At 39.6% G+C, this 19,744-nt stretch overlaps 3 protein-coding genes and 1 long non-coding RNA gene across 5 annotated transcripts; 2 read left to right on the top strand and 2 right to left on the bottom strand.

Annotated features, from left to right (window-relative positions):
- Positions 1-659: 659 nt before the first annotated feature.
- Positions 660-7,694, bottom strand: LOC114462167 (N-acetyllactosaminide beta-1,3-N-acetylglucosaminyltransferase 3-like). Of its 2 annotated transcripts, none has more exons than XM_028444851.1 (3): positions 7,610-7,694; positions 2,575-2,663; positions 660-2,320 (listed from the first exon to the last, which is right to left on the bottom strand). In XM_028444851.1, exons 2-3 carry the CDS (start codon positions 2,577-2,579, stop codon positions 1,171-1,173), a joined length of 1,155 nt encoding a protein of 384 aa, XP_028300652.1. In that variant the 5' UTR covers positions 2,580-2,663; positions 7,610-7,694; the 3' UTR covers positions 660-1,170. The 2 variants fall into 2 exon arrangements, with proteins under 2 accessions (XP_028300652.1, XP_028300651.1); XM_028444850.1 differs by lacking the exon at positions 7,610-7,694 and adding an exon at positions 5,055-5,116.
- A 20-nt stretch (positions 7,695-7,714) lies between these two features.
- Positions 7,715-9,310, top strand: LOC114461689 (tyrosine-protein kinase JAK2-like). The gene is made up of 4 exons (XM_028443970.1): positions 7,715-7,893; positions 8,724-8,848; positions 9,085-9,206; positions 9,286-9,310. The coding sequence occupies exons 1-4, from the start codon at positions 7,743-7,745 to the stop codon at positions 9,308-9,310; spliced, it is 423 nt and encodes a 140-aa protein (XP_028299771.1). The 5' UTR covers positions 7,715-7,742.
- A 154-nt stretch (positions 9,311-9,464) lies between these two features.
- LOC114462165 (uncharacterized) lies at positions 9,465-10,139 on the top strand. The gene is made up of 3 exons (XR_003673918.1): positions 9,465-9,566; positions 9,661-9,774; positions 9,896-10,139. It is a non-coding gene; the product is annotated as an uncharacterized LOC114462165 (long non-coding RNA).
- Positions 10,140-11,090: 951 nt separating this feature from the next.
- Positions 11,091-18,001, bottom strand: LOC114461907 (N-acetyllactosaminide beta-1,3-N-acetylglucosaminyltransferase 3-like). The gene is made up of 3 exons (XM_028444399.1): positions 17,485-18,001; positions 13,577-13,665; positions 11,091-13,322 (listed from the first exon to the last, which is right to left on the bottom strand). Exons 2-3 carry the CDS (start codon positions 13,579-13,581, stop codon positions 12,173-12,175), a joined length of 1,155 nt encoding a protein of 384 aa, XP_028300200.1. The 5' UTR covers positions 13,582-13,665; positions 17,485-18,001; the 3' UTR covers positions 11,091-12,172.
- Positions 18,002-19,744: the final 1,743 nt, after the last annotated feature.

Here is a 19,744-nt window from a genome sequence, read left to right as displayed (position 1 = left end):
TTTCAGATTTCAGAAATATGTTTTTATTTGGTTTGTCATACAATGAACAGAAAACATGTAAATAAAAAAAATAAAAAAATGTTTTATGGCATTTTTTTTTTACTGCATGCAGAGGAAGTGCTATGGCCATTAACCAAATAAACTATATATCAACATCCAGCTAATGAAAAAGCAGTGTAACATGTGTTTGAGGTACAATAAAAAAATAAATAAAAAATAGCCTGTGTGACAATACTTTTACAACTTCTTTTAGTCAAAGATACCAGCGCTTTCCTAATTCTCTTATAGGCTGCAGTGTCCACCTGCTGCCTTGTGTTCTTCTACTCCTGTGCTAAGCACAGATTAGGTTCTGGAGTTTAGGCCAGATTAAACGCACTCAAAACACCTTTACTAGAGTTCCCAGTGTCTTGTCATATGATCCCTTATAATAGAAAGCATGTCTCCGGATACAGAATTCACTATGACACTACTATGGTTTTTAACAAAATAAACATCCATTCAAAAGTAGTGTTGATTAAAAATATGTCATTTGCTGCCCTTATTTTAAAAGATTTTGCATAAAATATGTGCAGTACACAGCTTGACCCCTTTAGTCCGTAAATACACGCATGATGTAAAACCTACTATCAGAGACCAATTCCGGTCTGAAAGCTTTGATGGTTTTGTCACGGGTAGCAGACGGGACCCAATCGCAGGACTCAGAGGCAGGTTTGCTTGGCAAAGTCTTGATTTCTAACAGCAGACAATAAGACTGACGTGAAGTGCAGGACGATCCTCAACCTGTGGTGCGCGGCCAACGTAGACTCCAGACAGACGATTAGGACAGACCAGACGTGAAAGACTAACATACCAACAAGAGTGATACACACAGGCAGGATATATATAGGTGACATGATGATTAGCAGACTGGCTACAGGTGTGGTGCTGACAGGACCGCCCAGAACATGTGACCCTCCCACCAGTTGATGGTGATCCTCAGCCTAGTCCCTGACAGATTTTGAGTGCATAGTCTGATTTTATTCAACCCACAGATTATAGCTGCCTTAAAATTTCATTAGATTGGAAATTAGGAAGCAAGTACACCAATAGGAAAATATTTCTAACTGTACACGACTGCCCTATTCTTCAGTTGCACAACCTGCTGGTTTTACAAAAACATGAAGTTTGCTACTACGACAGCATTCTCTTGTCACCAACGCAGACTAGATGTGGATCGTGAATTCTGCTCCACATAAGATACATCTCAGTTGGAATGAATCTGTGTACCAGTAAAATCTCCTTGTAATAGCAAGGATCGTACTCATCGATTGACTTGGAAGGAATGTGCATCCCTGCTGTCTTTACACCCATATGAGAAACAGGTTGAAGCCCTGCTTTGGCCAGACACATCCCCATGTAAACATCATCAATAGGAAGAATAGGGATCGACTTAGACATATTATATATAACTGAAGCCGTGTAGCCAGACAGAAGAAAGCCTCCCCCACCACAGTAGGGAGGGTATTCATCTGACTCCTGCACCTGAACCGGTACGAAGTATTTGCTTTCTGGAGAACGAATGGGACCCACATTGTAGAGCAGGTCACCAGTAAACAAATGTTTGCTTCCATCATTGTTGGGGACGCCTTGGAGAAACTCAACCATGTTGTCCGTGTTGGCAAACACGTCATCGTCCCCGTTGAGGTGGAAGTGAGCATTTGGACAGTTTCTTTCTGCCCATTCCAAGAAAAGTATCTGTTTCAAAGTCAAGTTGAAAAACGAGTCATCAAAGTCCCATTGGAGGATGTCTTTGTGCTCATGATGCTCCAGCTCAAGCAGTTTGTTCATTCTTTGCGTCTCAAAACCAGTACCAGATGTTCCTGCAATAAAGACCCTACGAATCCATACTCCGTTGTGTAATCTTTCTTTAGCCCAGGTTTTTCGTAGCACCTCTCGCCGTTCATAGTTCCAAGGTGAGCTCTTGATGACCAGAAGAAGGAAAACATCCCCAGATCTCTCAGCCCCTCCACATTTATCAGGAAAGTCCAGTAACATGGGGAAGTGACGACAGTGTCTATAGTAGAGGAAATCTTTTATCGTATTAGGCAGGCTGTTGAAGTCTAAGACGTTGGAAGCCGACATGTTTCGTTGACATTTTGGCCAGGAATACACGTAAGAGTCATTTGTGGTTGGTTTTCTTTTTTGATGGATGTCATTTCTAATCTGAACATGGGAACTAATAGTTTGTATATTTTTAAAATCTTTGCAGAGATGGAGCAACCACACACCAAGAGCTCCTAACATCAGTAAAGTTATCACTTGAATGCATCTCCTTGAAAACCTGCAGTTAGAAGACAAATGCACATTTTACAATCAAACAGATCTCAAAGGTAATGCTGCACATCAAGAGTATAAAAGGACGACTGAAGCCGACACCTTCACAATGTTTGTAAAAAAAAAAAAACACAAACAATATTTAAGGTAAAAACTGCATTAAAAAGACACTGGAATATAAACACAGTGAATCAGAGTTTATTAAGGTTACAATCCTATGGTAAACAAAATAGTTTAAATTGTGGAGAAGAGAATCATCACCTCATCTCTGTGATAGACTGATGTCCAGTTCAGGGGGTTCACCACGTCAACCCTGATGTCAGCTGGAATAAGCTCCTGCTCCCCAAAACCTGTAAATAAAGTACAAATTAAATATGAATGAATGAACAGTGTTGGGGAGTAACGGATTACATGTAACAGCGTTACATAATCAGTAACTGTAATCAGTTACAGTTATAGTTTAAATGGTTGGTAATCGTAATCGCTAAAATCAATAGATTACGCAAAGTTACTTCTCAGTTTTGAAAGTGTATTCACTCCCAACATGGCAACGCGATGCTTTTCCCAGAACCCCCAATGTAAATATGAAAAAAAACTATTTGCGTTGGTCATGAGCTGCGGGAGGAGGAGCTGGAGCCAGAATCGGTAAGAAAGCATTTGTTGTGTTGTCTCTGCAGCACAGAGCATGTATGAATGCTGAGATGACGGCTCGATAAAAACTTCCTCAGTCTGTACTTTCCGCTGTGACAATGTTTGATGTGGATGTGTGTGTGTGTGTGCGTGTGTGTGTGTGTGCATGTGTGTATTTAATTGCAGGTGTTTTTAACATGATGTTTTACTACCTGCCATTGATTCCATGGCCACTCCTTTTGTATGATAATGACCGTGGCTCAGGTGGTAGTGGGTCGTCTTCTGATCGAGAGGTTGGGGGTTCGATCCCAGTACCTGACTATGTGTCGAAGTGTCCTTGGGCAAGACACTGAACCCTAAGTTGCTCCCAGTGGTCAACTAGCGCCTTGCATGGCAGTCCTGTCCCACTGGTGTGTGAATGTGAGAGTGAATGAGCTGATATGTAAAGCGCTTTGAGACTGCTTCAGTGTGGTGATAAAGCGCTATATAAAATCAAGTCCATTTTACCATTTTGTATTTAGTAACATATCACACACTTCTCTTATTCTACATTACACTGTTCAATTAAAATGTGTTGCCTGAACATGATAATATTGAGAGCTGAACAGTAATTCTGATATCTGATTCATTGTTTTTTTTTTTTTTCAATAGTTGCAATTTTATTGCAGTTGTTAATCACATTGATTATTGATCAATATTATTGTTTCTGCCTGTTGGACTGTTTATTGTCCAAATATGTATATGATTTGCTTCCTTTGATTCATCCTCAGGAGATACTTTGATGTTCAGCTGAGTTCAGCTGCTCATCTCTCACAGTCTGAACGTCTCACTAATATTTAAACTAATAACTAGTTATAAAGAGGATGTTTTCAGATAAATATTACATACATGTAGACTATTTTTGCGTTTAAAATGAACTGTTCTAGAAAAACAAAACCTTATGTAATAGACAGATAGCAGCGTCCCTAATCTCTATCTTCTTATTATTATTATGTGCAGTTACAGATAGCCTACTGTCTACAGTTAGCACTATGCTACTGTCTACAGTTAGCACTATGCTACTGTCTACAGTTAGCACTAGTCTACTGTCTGCAGTTAGCGCTAGGCTACTGTCTACAGTTAGTGCTTAGCTACTGTCTACAGTTAGCGCTAGTCTACATTCTACAGTTAGTGCTAGGCTATTGTCTACAGTTAGGGCTAGTCTACTGTCTACAGTAAGCGATAGTCTACTGTCTACAGTTAGCGGTAGTCTACTGTCTACATTAAGCGATAGTCTACTGTCGACAGTTAGCGCTAGTCTACTGTCTACTGTCTACAGTTATCGCTAGTCTACTGTCTACAGTTAGCAATAGTCTGCTGTCTACAGTTAGCAATAGGCTACTGTCTACAGTTAGCGCTAGTCTACTGTCTACATTAAGCGATAGTCTACTGTCTACAGTTAGCGCTAGTCTACTGTCTACTGTCTACAGTTAGCAATAGGCTACTGTCTACAGTTAGTACTAGTCTACTGTCTACAGTTAGTACTAGTCTACTGTCTACAGTTAGTACTAGTCTACTGTCTACAGTTAGTGCTAGTCTACTGTCTACAGTTAGTACTAGTCTACAGTTAGTACTAGTCTACAGTTAGTGCTAGTCTACTGTCTACAGTTAGTACTAGTCTACTGTCTACAGTTAGTACTAGTCTACTGTCTACAGTTAGTGCTAGTCTACTGTCTACAGTGAGCGATAGTCTACTGTCTACAGTTAGCGATAGTCTACTGTCTACAGTTAGCAATATGCTACTGTACAGTTAGCAAGGCAGCGCTAGGCTACTGTCTACAGTTATCAATACGCTACTGTCTGCAGTTAGCAATAGGCTACTGTCTACAGTTAGCGCTAGTCTACTGTCTACAGTTAGTGCTAGGCTACTGTCTATTTCCTTACATACAAAGTCCTCCATGATATGGTAACATGGTTTGTTGAATAGACGAGTAGACTTAACACATTACATTTAAAACAGATGATTAAGGCTGCAACAGCGAATTAATAAAATCAATAAAAATCAAATATGAAAAGTGTTGGCAACAAATTCCATCATCAATTTGTTGCGTTGTGAAATTTATGTCACTGACCGTAATGCAGAGCTGTTTGCTTCACCTGCAGAGATTTGTGCGCACACACACCACACAAACTCCACAAATGTTTGTGTGCGCACCACGAGTGTTTGTGTGCGCTTGCGTGAGAGACACTTATTTCAGTTTAATAAGCTTAAGCAGGGTTTAAATGTCCTTCATAGATAAACTGTATGTTTTTAAAAAAAAACTTCTGATTAATCAATGAATTAATTGACTGATTAACCTATTATGAAATTAAGCGCTAGTTGCAGCTTTGTAGATGATTATTCTGAGTATGTGTTATTAATATGAAGTGTAATATCACTATCAGCATCTATAGAGGATGCATTTACAATAGTTATCTTTATTATTTTCATTCATTGGCTGCATTCCTACACTTAAAAAAATGTAATTGAATGTGGAAGTAATCCAAGTAATCAGATTACAGTAGTTAGATTGAGTAATGTAAATTACATTACAAATTACATTTTTGGGCATGTAATCAGTAATGTGTAACTGATTAGTGGGATCCTCAGTGTAGAGTTACAGAGTCTCAACAACTCTGTCTCCACCTTTTCTTCTGCACACACCCAACACAGCATAACGTGGATGGCTGTTCATCATAGGAATGGGATCCACACAAGGTTCCTGCTGCTTAACAGAAGGTTTTCCTTGCCGCCATGATGAATTCATGTTGGGTGTGGGATACATATGTATGTGTATATATGTATATATGCATATGTGTGTATCCATAAAATGAAGAGTCCGTCCTTAAGACTGCTCTACTGTAAAGTGTCTTGAGATACCATTGGTTATGATTTGGCGCTATACAAATAAAAGATTGATTGATTGATTACATTTTGAATGTAACTTTCCCAACACCGTGAATGAACCAAGTCAGCTCACACTTGCGTGTCATTAAGATTAAAATTCCTATTTTTGAAGCCATGATTTATTACTTACATAAAGGACTCATTTTGGTTTTCTGGTTACCTAAGCCTGATAAGGGTGAGGCAGGCAGATTTATTTGGCTGCCAGGGTGTTTACGCAGGTGCATTCCTTCCTAGAAGCAGAACAGTTTCCAATTGTCCTCAACATACTTGGTTAAACTTGTATACGTTATAAAAATCTGGTATTGTAAATTCACCTCCAAGAAATTCTAATTAACAAGTCTATAAAAGCAAGGCATCTCTGTCTGTGTGTGGCTCACATATCTCTGTGGCTTTCAACATGGCTGCTGCTTGGTTTAAGGGTGTGCAACGTCAGATTTGTTTGGAGTGCAATGATATCGTTGATAAATTATTTCATAAATGCAGCTTTGCAGAACAGCTCAATGTTAAGATATGTGTTGAAGATGTCACAGGTTCTCTCGAATGAAGCAAGTTTCTTTGCTGCTGCTGATGATGTCACAAGTTAATAGGTTCCCAAGACCGGATAAAGAAGTAGGGTTGGGTGTTTTAGCTAGCAATTCCACCCCACATAACAGTCTTTTAATTAAATTTGATATTCTAATATTTAACGATACAGGACAAATATGATTTATGTAACGTGGGTCTAAAGCAAGTCATGAAGTAATTAGAAAACAAACAGTGAGGTGTTCAAAAAGTATTGACTACTTTTTTTTAATTTAAATTACTTTCTTATATAGAAAGGTTAACTGGAGCATTTTTTTCCATCTTCGTTGTGTTTCGTGTCAAGATTTACTGCAGCCGATCTCTGCGTGTGTTTGCACCTGGTTGTCAGTCGTACTATTTTCCGGTGCTAAAAAAAAATCACTGCAAACAGTTCCAGATTTGATTAATTGCATTCCGCCTACTAAGTCACAGAAAGCCAAACACACACTTCAAACTGACAGACTTAAGACTAGTGAGAGAAAGGCACCAAATGTATTCATCCAGAAGAATGACCTTACTTCACCTTAACTTTCTCTCCTCTGTTAACCTCTGTGGAGGATTTACTATCTGGGAGGGTCTTCCTGCTGCCTTTTTTAAATCAAATCCAACGTTATTTAATTTCCTATTAGTCCAACGTGCTTTCTTTTCCTTTTTTCCCATGTACTATATGTAGCTCTTGTCAAACAAAGCAGCCTCATCAATGTATTCCATCACATGTATGAGTAAAAATTATCAATAAGACATAATGGCTCTAAAGAGCAACTTCTAAGCTTCCAGAAACTGTTGAAATGTTTCCAATACAGCAAATATTGGGGAAGTTACAGTAATTTAAACATGTTCGTTGTAGCATGTTAAGTTTTGGTGGGAATCCCAGAGAAACTGGAGAAACAATCAAATATAATTTTGATGGTTGTCAAAAAAAAGTGATCAAATAATGTTTTAAGCATAGAAAACTATACATTTTAGCCACATTCAAGCATGATGTTAATGCATCTGAGATGAAAGACAAAAAGTATTACATTTATATTCACTTGGTAAAAGCTCATTTAAAGGAAAAAAAGTACATGTAAAATTACCTTGGTAAAACATTTGATTCCTCACATCTTGTTGTGATAAATAATTTAAAACCCATTTGACAATAGGTCTAGCATTTTTTTTAGAAAAGGTTCAAAGACTCACCGATGTTTGGCTGCTTTCAAGGAAGAGTCAGGAAAGAGTGCGCTATCAGCTCTTGGCACTAATTTTTATACTCCACTTTTTCAATTTTCTTCAGGGAACCTTTGGGACTGTTGAGCTCTGTTGTTATGACCCAATGGGTGATAACACTGGTGAGCTGGTAGCTGTTAAAAAGCTGCAGCCCAACAAGCATTCGACACTGGAAGACTTCCAGAAGGAGGTGAAGACACTGAGTGCGTTACACTGTGACTACATCGTTAAATACAGAGGCGTATGCTACAGCATGGGTGAGAACAAAGACAGAAGAAAACACTCATTAATCTTCAGAAGAAACTTGTTGGACTGACAGACAGACAGAACTGTTTGTTCAAATCCTGACTGGAGTGCTTTAAGGCGGGGATGCACTGTGCGATTTTTGGCCCATTTTGAGCCGATTTTTCACTCGTACGTCTAATTTTGGGATTGGGCCGAGTCTCTGCTAAATCTTGTGTCATGCATTGTGTAGTATACATGGGGTCACAAGAAGCGATTAACAACTCACGACCAGGTCTCGATCCGCAACTGTCATGGTCATAAGAAAATCAAACAAGTTTGAAATCCTGGTGAGCATATCGCACTGTTGAAGCAGTGCCACGGACTCGCTTACTTCAAACTTTCACACTGCGCATGTGCAGACACTGTAGGACTGCTGTAAAATTGACAGACCATAATGTCAACTTTTATCCAACTAGTTCCTGGTCCATCTCATCGCCGCCTTTTCTTTTTTGAAGCTCTTTTCGCAGAGATTTGCGAGTGTCTTTCCACTTCCGGATTCTTCTTCTTCTTCTCTTTTAATGGTGATGCTTCAGAGTTCTTCTTCTCCTAATTTGCATTTCCAGAAATGAGACGACGACGTGTCGTGTTGAACGTACAATGTGAGCAGACAGGTCGTGTCAGAGTGTCGGTTCGTATAATGTGAGAACATGAATCTTGAGCTGCGCACATTCAGACTCTGCAATGGAGTCGCATAATTTGAGCTGGAGCTGAGTACAATTGGAAAAATTGCACAGTGTATGCCTGCCTTTAGTAACATTATTGTTTCTGCATTTGTTTCTGAACCCTGGTTTTGTATTTCCAGGCCGACTCACTATGAGCTTGGTGATGGAGTACCTGCCCTACGGCAGCCTCATTGGCTACATGGAGAACCACAGGGATAGTATTACCATCAAGCGAATGCTCCTTTTTGCTTTTCAGATCTGCAAGGTAATTAATATTTAATCAACCCAAAGGATTTCCAAGTCATTAGATAATTACAGAATAGACCATAAAGCCAACTTTTATTTCACTAAATATATATTGATGTTTAAACCCATGTTTAACCAACAAAATCAAAAAGTGGTGTTTAAATTCTTCATAACAAGATGGCAATTTCAAAACATAAACAGAGAGACCAGATGAAGAAGGAGTTGGTTATTTCACTCTCTCTTGTATTTTTCCAGGGTATGGAGCACTTGCAGACCCAGCGCTACGTTCATCGTGACCTAGCCGCCAGAAACATCCTTGTAGCCAGTGACTCTCCTTGTAGCCGTGTCACACAACCTGGAGAGAGCCCCATCTTCTGGTACATTTCTGTAACTTTAAATTCAATCAAAGGTTGTGAGTTGTCTGAATATTCAGTTTGTACATTAATTGGCTTGCAGTTTTCATCTCCAAGCAATAGGATAACCAAAGAAGTAGAAAGTACAAACCCATTTCAGGCTAATCCTCAAAATGAGGAACAAGTTGATAAAACCGCATGAAAGAATACAAAGGTTTTGTATGAAACAGTGCTAAAGTATAAAGCCAATGCTCTTGCTAACTCAGGTACGCCCCAGAGTCCATCAGTGAGTCCAGATTCTCCCACAAATCTGACATCTGGAGTTTTGGAGTCGTGCTACATGAACTCTTCTCTTACTGTGACATAAACTGCAATCCAAAAAGAGTAAGTTCCGTAACATTATGGAATAAATGGATGTTCACAACAATAGTGTTTGTTGTACGTGTTTTGTACTCATAATAAACTGGGTTTTTTTTAGCTCTGTATGCAGGAAATCGGACCCAATGTACAAGGAACATCGATTTCAATGCTTCTTCTAAATGCTCTGAAAAACAACTGGAGGCTCCCTGTTCCTCCAAACTGTCCACCAAAGGTATTTAAAATGAAATCATATATTTTAAAAAGTTTTTTAAAAAATAATTAAGCCCAACAAATGTTTTAGGGTTGATATATTACTGTTGGCTTTTTGTTTTTGTTCCTCCCTCCAAAACCAGGTATGCAGCTTGATAAAGCAGTGCTGGGAATACGACTTTAAGGATAGGCCATGTTTCTTCATCCTGGCAAATCAAATAGAAACAATCATGCAGGATGAACGAGAGAACTCCAAAGGTTGAAGAGAACCACTTCACTCACACCCAACAGCAACTTGTTAATGTTCTCTGGTTCCATTGTAACATCAAAGAGCAGCAGCAGCTTGTATTCAGCTTCTCACAAAACTACTCTGATTTTAAAAAAAGAAGTTACTAAACCACTGCTGAAAACAAATGTATTTGGTTTTGAAGTGTTGGTGATTAATTCTAGTTCATCTCTCGAAAAATGTAAGAGTGACTGCCCTCTATGCTTGAAACCTGGCTATTACAATAAAATTTTGGCTTTCTGTCTCACTGTTAGCCCCGCCCCTCTAATAGAAACTAGCACCTGTGGACCCTGTAAACTGTGGTGAGTAGGTTGGATTGAGATAATTGTGAATAGAGAACTATAGTGAGTATTGAGTAGGTAGTTATAGCATAGAATAGATTGTTCTTTAGACATTTTATGGTATTGACTGGGCGTCTCTTAACTGCTCCAGTAAGTAAACTTCTACAATGTAACTGTAACTGAGAGTTGGGGTTCTGCAGGTACAGATGAAGGCGTGCAGTCTTGGTTTGTTTTTGTGGCTTTTCTTGAACACGCTCAGAATCAGTGCGAACAATACCAAAACAGTCCTCCATGGTGCTCTGCATGACCAGAGTTCATATCCCTAGACTCCATTGCGTCCAACATACAACCTCCCATTCCGGCTGCTACTCACACCCCACAGTAACTTTTTTCTATTGATTTTAGCAAAAACAATATTAATGTTGCTAAAAACTACCAAACATTTATTCACTTTATGTTTTTATTAGTTTAAATGCTTGATACTTCATGTAAAGGAGCCTCATTTTGTATGGGACGCATGGGAAACAAAAGGCAACCAAAACAACTGATGTTCAATGCTCGAGTTACCATTTTTGGCATAGCTGAATAAAATATGTTGTGAATATATTGCCTATCCAACAATTTTGGAAAACTGCAAGCACATGCCAATTTCATTCACAGCAATTATTTATAGAGTATTTCAGATTTCAGAAATATGTTTTTATTTGGTTTGTCATACAATGAACAGAAAACATGTAAATAAAAAAAAAAAAAAAAACGTTTTATGGCATTTTTTTTTACTGCATGCAGAGGAAGTGCTATGGCCAATAACCAAATAAACTATATATCAACATCCAGCTAATGAAAAAGTAGTGTAAAATGTGTTTGAGGTACAATAAAAAAATAAATAAAAAAATAGCCTGTGTGACAATACTTTTACAACTTCTTTTAGTCAAAGATACCAGCGCTTTCCTAATTCTCTTATACAGTAGGCTGCAGTGTCCACCTGCTGCCTTGTGTTCTTCTACTCCTGTGCTCAGCACAGATTAGGTTCTGGAGTTTAGGCCAGATTAAACGCACTCAAAACACCTTTACTAGAGTTCCCAGTGTCTTGTCATATGATCCCTTATAATAGAAAGCATGTCTCCAGATACAGAATTCACTATGACACTACTATGGTTTTTAACAAAATAAACATCCATTCAAAAGTAGTGTTGATTAAAAATATGTCATTTGCTGCCCTTATTTTAAAAGATTTTGCATAAAATATGTGCAGTACACAGCTTGACCCGTTTAATCCGTAAATACACGCATGATGTAAAACCTACTATCAGAGACCAATTCCGGTCTAAAAGCTTTGATGGTTTTGTCACGGGTAGCAGACGGGACCCAATCGCAGGACTCAGAGGCAGGTTTGCTTGGCAAAGTCTTGATTTCTAACAGCAGACAATAAGACTGACGTGAAGTGCAGGACGATCCTCAACCTGTGGTGCGCGGCCAACGTAGACTCCAGACAGACGATTAGGAAAGACCAGACGTGAAAGACTAACATACCAACAAGAGTGATACACACAGGCAGGATATATATAGGTGACATGATGATTAGCAGACTGGCTACAGGTGTGGTGCTGACAGGACCGCCCAGAACATGTGACCCTCCCACCAGTTGATGGTGATCCTCAGCCTAGTCCCTGACAGGTTTTGAGTGCATAGTCTGATTTTATTCAACCCACAGATTATAGCTGCCTTAAAATTTCATTAGATTAGAAATTAGGAAGCAAGTACACCAATAGGAAAATATTTCTAACTGTACACGACTGCCCTATTCTTCAGTTGCACAACCTGCTGGTTTTACAAAAACATGAAGTTTGCTACTACGACAGCATTCTCTTGTCACCAACGCAGACTAGATGTGGATCGTGAATTCTGCTCCACATAAGATACATCTCATTTGGAATGAATCTGTGTACCAGTAAAATCTCCTTGTAATAGCAAGGATCGTAGTTGTCAAATGACTCAGAGGGAAGTTGCAGCCCTGCTGTCTTTACACCCATATGAGAAACAGGTTGAAGCCCTGCTTTGGCCAGACACATCCCCATGTAAACATCATCAATAGGAAGAATAGGGATCGACTTAGACATTTTATATATAACTGAAGCCGTGTAGCCAGACAGAAGAAAGCCTCCCCCACCACAGTAGGGAGGGTATTCATCTGACTCCTGCACCTGAACCGGTACGAAGTATTTGCTTTCTGGAGAACGAATGGGACCCACATTGTAGATCAGGTGGCCAGTAAACAAATGTTTGCTTCCATCATTGTTGGGGAGGCCTTGGAGAAACTCAACCATGTTGTCCGTGTTGGCAAACACGTCATCGTCCCCGTTGAGGTGGAAGTGAGCATTTGGACAGTTTCTTTCTGCCCATTTCAAGAAAAGTATCTGTTTCAAAGTCAAGTTGAAAAACGAGTCATCAAAGTCCCATTGGAGGATGTCTTTGTGCTCATAATGCTCCAGCGCAAGCAGTTTGTTCATTCTTTGTGTTTCTAAACCAGAACCAGATGTTCCTGCAATAAAGACCCTACGAATCCATACTCCGTTGTGTAATCTTTCTTTAGCCCAGGTTTTTCGTAGCACCTCTCGCCGTTCATAGTTCCAAGGTGAGCTCTTGATGACCAGAAGAAGGAAAACATCCCCAGATCTCTCAGCCCCTCCACATTTATCAGGAAAGTCTAGTAACATGGGGAAGTGACGACAGTGTCTATAGTAGAGGAAATCTTTTATCGTATTAGGCAGGCTGTTGAAGTCTGAGGCGTTGGAAGCCGACATGTTTCTTTGACATTCTTGCCAGGAAAACACGTATAAGTCATTTGTGGTTGGTTTCCTTTTTTGATGGATGTCATTTCTAATCTGAACATGGGAACTAATAGTTTGTACATCTCTAAAATCTTTGCAGAGATGGAGCAACCACACACCAAGAGCTCCTAACATCAGTAAAGTTTTCACTTGAATGCATCTCCTTGAAAACCTGCAGTTAGAAGACAAATGTACATTTTACAATCAAACAGATCTCAAAGGTAATGCTGCACATCATGAGTATAAAAGGACGACTGAAGCCGACACCTTCACAATGTTTGTAAAAAAAAAAACACAAACAATATTTAAGGTAAAAACTGCATTAAAAAAACACTAGAATATAAACACTCAGTGAATCAGAGTTTATTAAGGTTACAATCCTATGGTAAACAAAATAGTTTAAATTGTGGAGAAGAGAATCATCACCTCATCTCTGTGATAGACTGGTGTCCAGTTCAGGGGGTTCACCACGTCAACCCTGATGTCAGCTGGAATAAGCTCCTGCTCCCCAAAACCTGTAAATAAAGTACAAATTGAATGAATGAACAGTGTTGGGGAGTAACGGATTACATGTAACGGCGTTACATAATCAGTAACTGTAATCAGTTACAGTTACAGTTTAAATGGTTGGTGATCGTAATTGCTAAAATCAATAGATTACTCAAAGTTACTTCTCAGTTTTGCGAGTGTATTCACTCCCAACATGGCAACGCGATGCTTTTCCCAGAACCCCCAATGTAAATATGAAAAAAAACTATTTGCGTTGGTCATGAGCTGCGGGAGGAGGAGCTGGAGCCAGAACCGGTAAGAAAGCGTTTGTTGTGTTGTCTCTGCAGCACAGAGCATGTATGAATGCTGAGATGACGGCTCGATAAAAACTTCCTCAGTCTGTACTTTCCGCTGTGACAATGTTTGATGTGGATGTGTGTGTGTGTGTGTGTGTGTGTGTGTGCATGCGTGTATTTAATTGCAGGTGTTTTTAACATGATGTTTTACTACCTGCCATTGATTCCATGGCCGCTCCGTTTGTATGATAATGTATGCTTTATTTTGTATTTAGTAACATATCACACACTTCTCTAATTCTACATTACACTGTTCAATTAAAATGTGTTGCCTGAACATGATAATATTGAGAGCTGAACAGTAATTCTGACATCTGATTCATTGTTTTTTTTTTTTTTCAATAGTTGCAATTTTATTGCAGTTGTTAATCACATTGATTATTGATCAATATTATTGTGTCTGCCTGTTGGACTGTTTATTGTCCAAATATGTGTACGCTTTAAACTAAAGAAATGCTTAAAAATGCCACACATTGATTCCAGAGCTCATTGGTTTGTTTTCTGTTTGATTTGCTTCCTTTGATTCATCCTCAGGAGATACTTTGATGTTCAGCTGAGTTCAGCTGCTCATCTCTCACAGTCTGAACATCTCACTAGTATTTAAACTAATAACTAGTTATACAGAGGATGTTTTCAGATAAATATTACATACATGTAGACTAGTTTTGCATTTAAAATGAACTGTTCTAGAAAAACAAAACCTCATGTAATAGACAGATAGCAGCGTCCCTAATCTCTATCTTCTTATTATTATTATGTGCAGTTACAGATAGTCTACTGTCTACAGTTAGCACTATGCTACTGTCTGCAGTTAGCACTATGCTACTGTCTATTTCCTTACATACAAAGTCCTCCATGATATGGTAACATGGTTTGTTGAATAGACGAGTAGACTTAACACATTACATTTAAAACAGATGAATAAGGCTGCAACAGCTAATTAATAAAATCAATAAAAATCAAATATGAAAAGTGTTGGCAACAAATTCCATCATCAATTTGTTGCATTGTGAAATTTATGTCACTGACCGTAATGCAGAGCTGTTTGCTTCACCTGCAGAGATTTGTGCGCGCACACACACCACACAAACTCCACAAATCTTTGTGTGCGCACACCACGAGTGTTTGTGTGTGCGTGCACAGAGTGTTTGTGTGTGCTGCATTTAAACACTTAAAAAAATCTAATTGAATGTGGAAGTAATCCAAGTAATCAGATTACAGTAGTTAGATTGAGTAATGTAAATTACATTACAAATTAAATTTTTGGGCATGTAGTCAGTAATGTGTAACTGATTAGTGGGATCCTCAGTGTAGAGTTACAGAGTCTCAACAACTCTGTCTCCACCTTTTCCTCTGCACACACCCAACACAGCATAACGTGGATGGCTGTTCATCATAGGAATGGGATCCACACAAGGTTCCTGCTGCTTAACAGATGGTTTTCCTTGCCGCCATGATGAATTCATGTTGGGTGTGGGATACATATGTATGTGTATATACGTATATATGCATATGTGTGTATCCATAAAATGAAGAGTCCGTCCTTAAGACTGCTCTACTGTAAAGTGTTAAGATTAAAATTCCTATTTTTGAAGCCATGATTTATTACTTACATGAAGGACTCATTTTGATTTTCTGGTTACCTAAGCCTGATAAGGGTGGGGCAGGCAGATTCATTTGGCTGCCAGGGTGTTTACGCAGGTGCATTCCTTCCTAGAAGCAAAACAGTTTCCAATTGTCCTCAACATACTTGGCTAAACTTGTATACGTTATAAAAATCTGGTATTGTAAATTCACCTCCAAGAAATTCTAATTAACAAGTCTATAAAAGCAAGGCATCTCTGTCTGTGTGTGGCTCACATATCTCTGTGGCTTTCAACATGGCTGCTGCTTGGTTTAAGGGTGTGCAACGTCAGATTTGTTTGGAGCGCAATGATATGAGAATCAGCACCTCCAAATCCAAGTCCATGGTTCTCGACCGGAAAAAAGGTGGCGTGCCTTCTCCGGGTTGGAGATGAGGTTCTGCCCCAGGTGGAGGAGTTCAAGTACCTCGGGGTCTTGTTCACGAGTGAGGGAAGGATGGAGAGAGAGATCGACAGGCGGATTGGTGCGGCGTCTGCAGTGATGCGGAGTCTGCACCAGTCCGTCATTGTAAAAAGGGAGCTGAGCCAAAAAGCGAAGGGTGTAGGGTGGCTCGGCTCTCCCTTAGAGATAGGGTGAGAAGCTCAGTCATTCGGGAGGGGCTCAAAGTAGAGTCGCTGCTCCTCCGCATCGAGAAGAGCCAGATGAGGTGGCTCGGGCACCTAATTAGGATGCCCCCTGAACGCCTCACTAGTGAGGCCTCACTAGTGAGGCGTTCAGGGCACGTCCCTCCGGAAGGAGGCCCCGGGGAAGACCCAGGACACGCTGGAGAGACTATGTTTCTCGGCTGGCCTGGGAACGTCTCGGGGTCCCCCCGGAAGAGCTGGAGGAAGTGGCCGGGGAGAGGGAAGTCTGGGCCTCCCTACTGAGGATGCTGCCCCCGCGACCCAGAAACGGCTAAGCGGGAGAAGATGGATGGATGGATGGATTAACTGGAGCATTTTTTTCCATCTTCGCTGTGTTTTGTGTCAACATTTACTGCAGCTGATCTCTGCGTGTGTTTGCAGCTGGTTGTCAGTCGTACTATTTTCCGGTGCTAAAAAAAATCACTGCAAACAGTTCCAGATTTAATTAATTGCATTCCGCCTACTAAGTCACAGAAAGCCAAACACACACTTCAAACTGACAGACTTAAGACTAGTGAGAGAAAGGCACCAAATGTATTCATCCAGAAGAATGACCTTACTTCACCTTAACTTTCTCTCCTCTGTTAACCTCTGTGGAGGATTTACTATCTGGGAGGGTCTTCCTGCTGCCTTTTTTAAATCAAATCCAACGTTATTTAATTTCCTATTAGTCCAACGTGCTTTCTTTTCCCTTTTTTCCCATGTATTATATGTAGCTCTTGTCAAACAAAGCAGCCACATCAATGTATTCCATCACATGTATGAGTAAAAATTATCAATAAGACATAATGGCTCTAAAGAGCAACTTCTAAGCTTCCAGAAACTGTTGGAATGTTTCCAATACAGCAAATATTGGGGAAGTTACAGTAATTTAAACATGTTCGTTGTAGCATGTTAAGGTTTGGTGGGAATCCCAGAGAAACTGGAGAAACAATCAAATATAATTTTGATGGTTGTCAAAAAAAAGTGATCAAATAATGTTTTAAGCATAGAAAACTATACATTTTAGCCACATTCAAGCATGTTGTTAATGCATCTGAGATGAAAGACAAAAAGTATTACATTTATATTCACTTGGTAAAAGCTCATTTAAAGGAAAAAAAGTACATGTAAAATTGCCCTGGTAAAACATTTGATTCCTCACATCTTGTTGTGATAAATAATTTAAAACCCATTTGACAATAGGTCTAGCATTTTTTTTAGAAAAGGTTCAAAGACTCACCGATGTTTGGGTGCTTTCAAGGAAGAGTCAGGAAAGAGTGCGCTATCAGCTCTTGGCACTAATTTTTATACTCCTGGAGGTGTGACTTCAAACTGTCTCCTTCACCAGTTACACAGGTTTGACAGCATCAAAACTGAGATGTTATTGCTTTAATTAATCTGTATTTTTATAGTTGATCTATTTAAGCTTTGTGTGGGTGTTTTTAGCTGTCTAAAAGTCATTGGATATGCATTATTTATATGGGAAGGCTTACAGTTGTGGAGGAACAACTCTGCCGTAATTAGAAATAAATAAACAAGGGCATATATTTGGGTATTATGTGATTTATTTATTTACTTTTGGCATATATTTAGGTATTGAGTGGCTTATTTATTCATTTAATAATGACATTTATCTCTAGGTATTGTTATTTATTCATTTATGAATATATTCTTTTATTTTTAATTATGGCAGAGTGTATCCACCATACTCGTTAAAATGGTGTCTTTAATCAGAATCAGAATCAGAAATGTACAGTTTTTAGGACAGTACAAGGAATTTGTCTTGGTAGTCGGTGCGCGAAACAAAAAACAAAGAAACAAGCCAGTAACAATAATAATAATAATGATAAATATAAAGGATGAGGGATAAATAAAGGATAGATAGAGAATAAAGGATAAATAGGATAAATATATATATATATATTAGTGGGTGACTGGGGGTGTGTTCATGTGGATGGTGGCAGAGGGAAAGAATCTGTTTATGTGTCTGGAGGTTCTGGTCCTGATGGACCGAAACTTCCTTCCAGAAGGGAGAGATTGAAACAGTTTATGACCGGGGTGAGAGGGGTCGAGATGTTCAGCTCCCACTTGAGGTCCTGGGTGATGATGGTCCCCACTGTCTTTAAAGCGTTGAGCTCCAGGTTGTTCTGGCTGCACCAGGACACCAGCCGGTCTGTCTCCCACCTGTAGTCAGACTCGTCTCCATCAGAGATGAGTCCGATGATGGTCGTGTCGTCTGCAAACTTCGGGAGTTTGACCGACTGGTGAGAGGAGGAGCAGCTGTTGGTGTACAGGGAGAAGAGGAGAGATGAAAGAAAACAGCCCAGAGGAGAACCAGTACTGATGGTCCGGGGAGCAGAGATGGTTTTTCCCAGCTTCACGCGCTGCTTCCTGTCAGACAGGAAGTCTGTGATACACCTGCAGGTGGAGTCTGGCACGTTCAGCTGGGAAAGCTTGTCCTGAAGGAGAGCTGGGATTATTGTATTAAAAGCAGAGCTGAAGTCCACAAACAGGATCCTGTTTATTAATATTAACCACTTGGTAGTTGAACGCAGAAACCTCATTAGGGAATTAGTATACACCTGTCGTAAATAAATGAAAGACTATATCCATATTCAGATCCCCTTGCTGCTTCTTTCAGGGTAGCGGGGGTTGAAAGGTCAATGACAGGGGTTCACCTTTTACAGGGTGCCAGTCCTTTGCAGGGCAACACACATACCAATGAGGGCAACCAATAGGAATTGAAACCCACAACTATCCAGTTCAGAGGCAATAGTGATTACCTTTGTGTTAGCAACATCTCCTGATAATCTTGCTGAATTAGCATTGTAAATGTATGTAATGTATTTGTTTATGACCATTCACATTCTCTGAAACAACCTTTTACGTAAATAAATAACACAAAAATGTACTTTGAAAATCAATGCCAAAAGTTTTGATTACCTCTCAAAAAGACAAAGTAATAGAAAAGAGTTCAGTGTAACAGGTTATGTGCCACAGGTCAACTGTACGATCACCGACATAGGAACTATTTATACGGGAGCTTTCAGTCTGGCTTTAGAGCCCATCACAGCACAGAGACTGCCTTAGTAAAAGTAACCAATAACCTCCTCTTAGCCTCAGACAGAGGGTTGGTCTCAGTTCTGGTGCTCTTAGATCTCAACGCAGCCTGCGAGACAGTGGATCATTATTTACTGCTGCAGAGGCTGGAAAGCGTTTTTGGGATCAAAGAAACAGCACTGGGTTGGTTTAAATCCTACCTATTGTTCAAGTTAATAACCTCTCCTCAGCGCACGCCAGAGTTAATCATGGAATTTCTCAAGGTTAAGTTTTGGGACCGATACTCTTTACATTATATATGCTTCCACTAGGTAACATTATCAGAGAACATAATATAAATTTCCATTGCTATGTGGATGATACACAGCTCTATCTGTCTTCCACCTCCGTAATATCTCTAGAATCAGGAACATCTTGGCCCAGACTGATGCTGAAAAAGT

The sequence above is a fragment of the Gouania willdenowi genome, chromosome 4, assembly GCF_900634775.1.
Source record: "Gouania willdenowi chromosome 4, fGouWil2.1, whole genome shotgun sequence".
Taxonomy (NCBI): domain Eukaryota; kingdom Metazoa; phylum Chordata; class Actinopteri; order Blenniiformes; family Gobiesocidae; genus Gouania; species Gouania willdenowi.
This window is presented reverse-complemented; position numbering and strand designations above follow the sequence as displayed.

Coding starts and splice junctions, on each gene's coding strand:
- LOC114461689 (XM_028443970.1), top strand. CDS start 7,743: ATGGGTGATAACACTGGTGAGCTGGTAGCTGTTAAAAAGCTGCAGCCC. Junction 7,894..8,723: donor AGGCGTATGCTACAGCATGG/GTGAGAACAAAG, acceptor TTGTATTTCCAG/GCCGACTCACTATGAGCTTG. Junction 8,849..9,084: donor TTGCTTTTCAGATCTGCAAG/GTAATTAATATT, acceptor GTATTTTTCCAG/GGTATGGAGCACTTGCAGAC.